This window comes from Pygocentrus nattereri, chromosome 29, assembly GCF_015220715.1.
Source record: "Pygocentrus nattereri isolate fPygNat1 chromosome 29, fPygNat1.pri, whole genome shotgun sequence".
NCBI classification, from domain to species: domain Eukaryota; kingdom Metazoa; phylum Chordata; class Actinopteri; order Characiformes; family Serrasalmidae; genus Pygocentrus; species Pygocentrus nattereri.
In genome coordinates this window covers 844,446-853,574 of record NC_051239.1, presented here as the reverse complement: position 1 = coordinate 853,574, position 9,129 = coordinate 844,446, and the positions used below count along the sequence as shown (strand labels likewise).

Sequence of the window (9,129 nt, the reverse complement as noted above, 5' to 3'; positions counted from 1 at the left end):
ACATGAGGCGTCGTTTTAAACTCCTATAACTCTTAAAAGTTTAAAAGCTCTTAAAAAATAAAACAGCAGTGTTAAAACGTTTTATGTTCTGTGTTCAGCTAAACATCTAAAGTGTTTCATTATTTATAAACTATGAAATGTGCGATCAGCCGAGTCTCTAGAACAGTTTAAAGTTGGTCTAAAAACACATCTATTTTCTTTGGCATTTCACCCAAGTCATGGTGGTGTGGTGGGTAGTGCTGTCGCCTCACAGCGAGGAGGGTCTGGGTTCGATTCCCTGGCCGGGTGACTGGGGTCCTCTCTGTGTGGAGTCTGCATGTTCTCCCTGTGTCTGTGTGGGTTTCCTCCTACAGTCCCAAGACATGCTACATTACCCCTGTGTATGAGTGTCTATCTGTCCTGCGATGGACTGGCGACCTGTCCAGGGTGTATCCTGCCTTCCGCCCATAGACTGCTGGGATGGGCTCCTGTGACCCTGACGGAGAAGTGGCTTAGAAAATGGAAGGATTTCCCCCAAAGTAATTTCCCTTTTATTCTATGTGTAATTTTTATTTATTTATTTTAATTTTTTTCTGAATTGTTTTTCATTACTCTTTTTACATTAGTCTGTATTTATTGTATGGTTTTATTGTTTTATATTTTATTTATATTATTCAATATTATCATTGCACTTTGGCCAACTGACGTTGTTTTTAAATGTGCTTTATAAATAAATTTGACATTGACTGACATTTTGCTCAGAGGCTCCATACCAACCCATTCATTTTGGACTCACTCGGGAGCGCCCTCTGTAGAAACCGAGAAGAAATTCCTGTCATTACTACCACTCCACAGGTTCTCACAAGCCAGTCCTGAAGCTGGTTTCACTTTCATTTTGTAAGCGGTTTCTTTCTTCAGTGATTCAGACGAGATGTGACGATGAATGAAGCCCTTTTAGACTCATATGACATGTGTGGACCTTAAAGGGGGTCTCTGGACTAACTAAGACGCCAGTCCTCGTACAGCAAGCAGCACGGCTGTGTCTGATCCACCCGCACCAGCGCAACGCACACTAACACACCACCACCACGTCGCCAGTGTTACTACAGTGCTGAGAATGACCCACCACCCAAACAGTACCTGCTCTGTGAGGGTCCATGGGGGTCCTGACCACTGAAGAACAGGGTAACAGAGTATCAGAGAAACAGATGGACTACAGTCTGTAACTGTAGAACTACAGAGAGCAGCTATACGGTCAGTGGAGCTGATAAAGTGGACACTGAGTGTAGAAACGAGGAGGCGGTCAGAATGTCCTGACTGAGCGGGGAACTATAAGTTGCACCTGCGTAACACCTGCACGTTTACCTGAATGCTGGAGCGCGCGAGGCTCAGGCAAGGACGTTTGACCGGAGGCCAGTGGCGATAAACACTAAATAAAAAAATTAAAAAAAAAAAATAAAATAAATAAATTAAAAAAATGTAAATAAGGCCGGCAACCATGTGCGCCTCACACACACACACACACACACACCTCAGAGCAGAGCAGTGACCTGGAAGGGGAGGGGGGAACCAAAGGCAGAGACCATGGAGCATCACCCAAAGCCCTTTTATAGGGGCACAAATACAATCCCAGCACATTAGGAAGCGGCAGTATTAAACTACTAACAACAACAACAATAATAATAATAATAATAATAATGATAATAATAATAATATGCCACAAGTGTGTCTGATAAGTGTTTATTTTGCGAGGGAACGTATTTTTAAACCGCCACCCTAAGAAAGTCAGCATGGTAAATGTTATGGTAAAAAAAACCCGTGCTCTGGAAACGGGGCGTGGCTTGTATGCTTCGAATTCAAACGAGCGAATCAGAGTGTCTTTCCCCCATCCGGGATATTTTCATTGGCTGACACGCCCCTACGTCACATCAAACCCTGTAAACGATTGGCTGACACGCCCCTGCGTGAAGGCTCGCCGTTTAAACCAGCAGGTCCTTCAGCTTCTCCAGCCGCTGCAGACTCACCCCACGGCCTCCACGTGTTTCTGTGGATTCGGGAACAGGCAGGATCAGATCTTTTCATTTGATCAGGTAATAAAAATGTGGATCTCTGTAAGTGGACCGTCTGTGTGTGCCAGCCTCTCAGTCTGTTACTCTCACTGTGTTCCAGCTCCTGCCTGATCTGGAGATCACACTCACTGACCGATCATGGGCAAAATATCCATAAGGTCTGACCACAAAGGGCGATCAGACTCAGCTCAGAGAGGAAATGATGGACGTGAAGGTGAGATTTACAGCTCTTGCGCCGTCCCTCACTCGAGCAGGGGACCAGGGCTGGACTGGTAATCCTGGTAATCCGGGTAATCCGGTGTACCCAAGGCCCGATGCTGCTCGATTTTTTTTTTTCTTAACTTTTTTTAAGAGACCGGCCCACAATTTAGAGGGGGCGGCCCATTGGCCCATCTTCAATATAGACAGTGGTCTGAACCAATCGGGATACAGGACGAAAGCGGCCCCACCCCCTCCCGCTACGCTCAGTGTTGAGCGCGCATGTTAGGAGCGGCAGCATGGAGCAACAGGAGGAGAGGAGCAGAAAGGAGGAGCGGAGGAGTTACGGGCGAAGAGACTGACGAGTCTCACTGTAGATGCTGTAAAATGCGTAAAAATCACAGGCGTGTCCGCTGCTGTGGGCCTATGAAAGGGAAGTGACTGAGCAGGACAGCGTAGTCCGTAGGCAGGTAGTAACGTCAGGGTAACGCAGGGACTTTGAGGTGATGGAGGTAACGGTAGCTCTGTTACAGGAGAATGATGAGCAGGGGGATGGATTAGTATCAGTATCAGTATTTAGTGGTATTGCATACTTCCCTAATTCTGGCACGAGACAGCAACAGCTCCCTTTCATGCATCCCTCTTTTTCCTCTTAGGAAGCCTTTGTCTCTCAGGCTTCGTTGACTGTTCGTTTTCACAAAGTGAGCAATATAAGTGTGAAAATGTGTTCAGTTGTAGTTATTTTTCATTTCTGTTACTGACTTTTTTAAGTTGCCATGATTAAAGAGATATCCGGTGTTCAGTGTTTTGATATTGACATGGTGAGGACATTATTAGTGATTGTGATATAATAGTGCTAAGACTGAATCCAGTGACTTTAACCAATCATTTTTAAATTAATTTTGCTTTTTTCCATGTCGCACTTCTCTGTAACCCCACATACATCAATTACAAGTCGGCTGTGCTCTGCTAATTACGAGGGGCCGGTCTAAACCAAAAATGCCAGGGCCGATTTTTTGTCCCAGTCCAGCCCTGCCTATAATGTACTGTCAATAATGACGTTATTGATTACAGTAAAAATGTAAACTAGTCCAAAGGATTATGCTTTAAACATAATCGGATCACTTCCCATTACTTTTGGATTACTTGTACAGTTGAAAGTCTTATCATTAAACAAAGACAAGCGCAAAATAATCAGGTCAACAGGAGAACCGCACTGATTATAGAGCTCTATGATTGTAGGTTATAGGTGACTTAACTCTCAGGGTTTAAGCAGCTGATATACAGAAATCATATTGCTGTAATCTTGTTGTAGTACAGAGATATGATCATAGACATGTGTAACAATATACTGTCCACCTTAATATCATTACAGACCACCACTGCTTTTCAGCTACTTTTTGAGAAGTACTGCACTACTTTTTAACTACTTTTTGAGAAGTACTGCACTACTTTTTGGCTACTTTTTGAGAAGTACTGCACTACTTTTTAACTACTTTTTGAGAAGTAGTGCACTACTTTTTGGCTACTTTTTGAGAAGTACTGCACTACTTTTTAGCTACTTTTTGAGAAGTACTGCACTACTTTTTAGCTACTTTTTGAGAAGTACTGCACTACTTTTTAGCTACTTTTTGAGAAATACTGCACTACTTTTTAGCTACTTTTTGAGAAGTATTGCGCTACTTTTTGAAAAGTAGAAATGAATTGAAACTGATTTCTGGTTTTATTGCCCGCCTGTTAATTTGGAGGAAGATGACAGTGAATCCACGGCAGCACATCAAAACCAATTTAGTAAGGAAACAAAACACCTCATTCATCCTGCTTGAATTTAGGGTCTTCTTGTTGGATTGTTTTCCTCCTGTAGTTTATGATTTGTGTTTTTCTTTCTCTGTTTATTTCAGCAGCGCGAGTTTTAACACAGCGCTTTCCTTCCACTCTGAGAGCGAACCTTTCAGCTGTTGATGGAGGTCTTGTTACTGCTCCAGCATTCTCTCACAATACAGTATCAGGGGATGTAAACATCGTCCTTAACAAAATAGATGGTAAGTTTGTGCCTGTGTTGTAGAGATGAATTTGTATGTGTATATACACACACAAGCCACTTTATTAGGTTCACCTGTTCAGTTGCTTGTTAACACAAATAGCTGATCAGCCAATCACACGGCTGCAGCTCACTGCATTTAGGCCTGTAGAGGTGGTCAAGACGACTTGCTGAAGTGCAGACCGAGCATCAGAACGGGGAAGAAAGGGGATTTAAGGGGCTTTGAACGTGGCGTGGTTGTTGGTGCCAGACGGGCTGGTCTGAGTATTTCAGAAACTGCTGATCTGCTGGGATTTTCACGCTCAACCATCTCTAGAATTCACAGAGAACGGTCAGAAAAAGAGGAAATATCCAGTGAGCGGTCAGTTGTGTGGACGAAAATGCCTTGTTGATGTGAGAGGTCAGAGGAGAATGGGCAGACTGGTTCCAGATGATAGAAAGGCAGCAGGAACTCAGATAACCAACCAGAATCTCCGAGGAACGTTTCCAACACCTTGTTGAAAATCTGTCATGAAGAATTAAAGCAGTTCCAACCTTTTACTAGCACTAAAGTGGCCGGTGAGTGTATATACATACATACACACACACACATATAAACGTGTGTGTGTGCAAAAATGTTATAGTATTGTAATTTTAATTTTATAGGAAATTTTGGAAAAATATAGGTCCATTGTGAATTTTATGGCAGCAACACATTTCAAGGAAGTTGGGATGGGAGAACAAAAGGCTGGTAAAGTTTTGTAATAGTAAAAAAACACCTGCTTTTTGATTGGCAACAGGTCAGTAACATGATTGGGTATTGACATGATTGGCCCCTCCCAGTCTCCTCATGTGCTTTTGTTTACCTTTTAGACCTGTCCTGTGCTTTTGTTTTGATTTCTTCACAGTCCGGCCCCCTTGTTTTCTGACTCCACCCCTGATTGTTCCCACCTGTGTTTTCACCTGTGTTCTGTTATCCCTTGTGTATTTAAGCCCTGTGTTTGCCTCTTTGCAGGTCTTTGTTTGAGATGTTTGATGTATGTTTGATGTTAGCTGTACTGATTGTATAGTTTGGATTTGTTTGTTTGGTTGTATTTCATCATGTCTGTCCCTCATTCTATCTGTGTTGGATCTTTGAACCTGGACTGTCATGACTACGACCCTGGATTTGCTCTTAAAAAAAGTCGCTCATCTCAGCGTATGCGTCCACCTCCTTGCTCCACGTTACAGGTATAAAGAGCATCTCAGAGAGGCGGAGTCTTTCAGAAGTAAAGAGGAGGAGGGGTCACCACTCTGTGAAAGACTGCACCATCAAATAGAGCAACAACTCAAGAAGAACGTTCCTCAACATAAAACAGCAAAGAGCTTCTGCTTTCCATCGTCTACGGTGCAGAATATCATTAAAGACTCAGAGAATCTGGAGAAATCTCTGTCTGTGAGGGACGAGGCTGAACACCAGTATCTGCTGGCCGTGATCTTTGGGCCCTCAGGCAGCTCTGCATTAAAAACAGACATGATCCTGTAGTGGAAATCACTGCATGGGCTCAGAAACACTTCTGAAAACCACTGACTGAACACAGTTCATCACTGCATCCACAAACGCTGTTAAACTCTAAAACACAAAGAAGAACCCAAATATAAACAGGATCCAGAAACGCTGCCACCTTCTCTGGGCCTGAGCTCATTGGTCAGAAAAAAATTTTAAATTCTTTTTGGGAATCTTGAATGTCATGTCCTCCAAGCTAAAGAGGAGAGGGACCATCCAGCTTGTTATCAGCGGACAGTTCAAATGCCAGCATCCATGACAGTATACAGGGTGCGTTAGTACTGCCATCTAGACCACATCTTTTTCTGGGGAAAGCCTTGATTATTTCAGCAAAACAACGTCAAACCACAAATAAGAATGTCAAAACATTTCACTTTCAAAACTACAGCAGTGTCTCCTCAGTTCCCAAACGCTTACAGAGTGTTTTAAAAGAAGATTGATGCCCCTGTCCCAATGATATGTTGTCTTTTTTTTTATAATTTGGGCAGGATCCCAACGTTTATGGAAACGGGGTTGTATTTATGCTCATATTTGATTAAATGTTAATAGAAGTAAAAGTCCTTCCATGAACAGGTTGTCGAAACAATACAGTGAAAACATTGTCATAATTGTATACAGTTCATTGCTTTATAAATTATAAACATTTTCAACTGTTCCAGCGAAGGGGTCAGCAAATCAGACTCAGATGTTGACCTGACTCTCAACTTAAGAGTCTCTCTGACTCGAGTCTTAAGGCTTGCAAAATTTCAACCAGTGGAAAAGGAGCACCAAAAACCTGACTTGAATTCGGATCCTTTTGTTTGCTTATGTGTGATTTTGTAAGTTTTGTAACAGTCATACACAGTATATTATTTTGGGAATTTTTGGAAAAGGGAAAGGTTTCCCTCATCACTCAGGGAAGGTAAACAGCAGTAAACACTGTTATGCTGTTTGTTTGTAACTCGCAGCAGCATCAGGCTCAATATTCGGCTCAGACTCTCATGAAGCAAACATCTATGTAATAAACTATTAGCTAATTTTTTTGTTTGTTTGTTTTTTCAGTTGCGGTCACCCCGACAACTCATCCTGTCATCAATAAGAACAACCGTTTAGCTCAGGTGAGACTCCACTACATCTTTCTAGGCATCAAGATGATGGTGGCAGTGAGGATCTTTAAATACAATGTACATTACCAATATCTGTGCTCTGATTCTGTTGAACCAGGAGGCTTTAGATGACGACGACACCTCCTCAAAAACGTAAGTGTTTTATTGAGTAGATCATATGAAGCTACGCAGAGTTGCCAATTCATGGGCTCTAACTTGTACCTATACTTGTCCACTATACATGTGGCAGCCTATTTCTGAATAAAGACGTCCTGTACCTCACATATCTCAGCATCAGAAAATGCTGGACTACTGTTGTCCAGATGTTATATGGGTGGTGGTTCATTCTCAGCCCAGCAGCGACTGGTAGTGTGTCTGGGGTTTTAGACACATCAGTGTCACTACAAGGTTGGTTAAAGAGTGAGAAAACATTCAGGCAGGATTAATGGACCAAGAAAACGAAATCATTTCTGGTCAGCAGTGGTTCTGTTATGGTCACACTTTCCAACAGACGAGGTAGAGTGTGGGGCATGGGCATCGAATTGGTCCACCAAAAAGTTAACACAGTACTTTACACAGTCCAAGTGCATTAAAAACGTAGGAAATCGACCCGCTATGTTTGTTTGTGCACTGATTTGGCCCAACACAAACATCTCTAGGGCAAAAGGTTTTAGGCCAGAGTCTGTAACTGTAAATGTACAGAGTGCACCTGTGTAGTGGGTGTGTCTGATAAAATGACATGAAAATGTATGTGTACCTAATAAACTGGCAAGTCAGTTGATGTTCAAATTGTACTTGCATTTAAATCTAATATATAACGATAATATGATGATACCCAAAAATAACATTTGTACTGCAGCTGATTCAGTGAACTTGTCTGTAAGTGACACCGTTGTCTTTGTTTTCTTTTAGGATTCTCAGGACTCCCAAAAAGATCAAAAGAAAACCGCAGATCAATTTCCGGCGAAGGCGAGGCAAGGGTCTGCATTCGGCCAGAGTCGGCTCCGCCCGAGGTAGATTGACTTTTGATGATGTCGAAGTTCAGCCAGATCGACTGGATCCCCTGGAAGGCGAGAATGAGGAGAACAAAGAGTGCGTTCATCCACCAGGAGGACGCATTCTGACCAGCCTTGTCGGAGAGATCACAGGGACTCGAGTGACCGCTGACTACCTCTGTTGTGAATGCGACTCTGCAGTTCGCCACTTTAGAGCCAAAGCCTTCAGTGTCAAGTGCACAAACTGCAGGCACAGCTGGAAGTGCGCCAAACTGCCGTGCACATGCACGGCTGAAATAACCATCGAACTGTCTGACCGCACAAAGTGGACAGTGGTCCTGAGCGACTCACTGCTGCGCTCGATTGTCAGCTTTGAAAGAGAGGGATACTGTAACACGGACAAAATCGAGAAAAAGGTTCTGAAGTTGGGCAACGTCAGAGTGGACTTCATGGACGGGCATCCTAAGAGGGTGGAAAGGATTGCAGCAGACCATGTTTAGAGTGCCTCTTGTACGACGCCGTTTTAGGGCCAATGTTAATAAAAATAAAAATAGTAGACTTTGAGAATAAAGACGTAAGATTTTGAGAATAAAGCATACCGAGAAAGGTTGTAATATTGTGGCCGAAGGCGCCTCCTGGTGTTAAATGAGGGGCGTTGAGTTGGTGGAGCTGCCCTTTCATTTCGATTCCCCCATAAAGAAACACTCAGCCTCCCCGTCTCTCCTGCTCATCAGCACCAGCCTGGTATCAGTGTAAGAAACGGCTGAAACGGCTGAGCAGGGAACTGTTTATCTAGAATAAAGAGCCGGACGGACTCGGAGGAAACCGTCTGTCTGTGTTGTTGAAGGAGAAACTCAGGCAGGGTGGTCTACACAGCTATCGGGGGCTTCATCTCCCCCATTCAAAGAGGGCATGAAGTTTCACAGGCAGTGAGGATGAAGATCAAAATGATCCTCAGAGAGACAGGAGTGAGTGGAGCTCCGGCGCCAGTGCAGCAACCGAGACCCCACGGCAGTGTAGCAGCCCCCCTACAGTTAGTCCCCTCTACAGTTAGACCACTTCATCCTCCAAATGTTATGACTTTATTCTCAAAGTCTACTATTTTTATTTTTATTAACAGTGGCCCTAAAACACCGTCGTACTCATATTGACTTGCTGAATCTTTTGAAGTACACTTGGTTCCATTGGTTAAAAAATTTTATTTCCATTGATGATGTGTGTGATTTTGTTGTCAGCA

At 43.3% G+C, this 9,129-nt stretch overlaps 1 protein-coding gene across 2 annotated transcripts; it reads left to right on the top strand.

The window, feature by feature from the left end:
- The first annotated feature begins 1,801 nt into the window (after positions 1-1,801).
- Positions 1,802-8,861, top strand: LOC108412100. 2 transcript variants are annotated; one of them, XM_017683998.1, is made up of 6 exons: positions 1,802-2,069; positions 2,149-2,262; positions 4,151-4,288; positions 6,854-6,909; positions 7,016-7,050; positions 7,810-8,861. In XM_017683998.1, exons 2-6 carry the CDS (start codon positions 2,187-2,189, stop codon positions 8,390-8,392), a joined length of 888 nt encoding a protein of 295 aa, XP_017539487.1. In that variant the 5' UTR covers positions 1,802-2,069; positions 2,149-2,186; the 3' UTR covers positions 8,393-8,861. The 2 variants fall into 2 exon arrangements, with proteins under 2 accessions (XP_017539487.1, XP_017539486.1); XM_017683997.1 differs by having other exon boundaries at positions 4,148-4,288.
- Positions 8,862-9,129: the final 268 nt, after the last annotated feature.

What these genes read in the sequence shown, in the direction of transcription:
- LOC108412100 (XM_017683997.1), top strand. Translation starts at nt 2,187, where the DNA reads ATGGGCAAAATATCCATAAGGTCTGACCACAAAGGGCGATCAGACTCA. An exon ending in CGTCCTTAACAAAATAGATG is followed by an intron (nt 4,289 to 6,853) that starts GTAAGTTTGTGC and finishes TTGTTTTTTCAG; the next exon opens with TTGCGGTCACCCCGACAACT. An exon ending in GACGACACCTCCTCAAAAAC is followed by an intron (nt 7,051 to 7,809) that starts GTAAGTGTTTTA and finishes GTTTTCTTTTAG; the next exon opens with GATTCTCAGGACTCCCAAAA.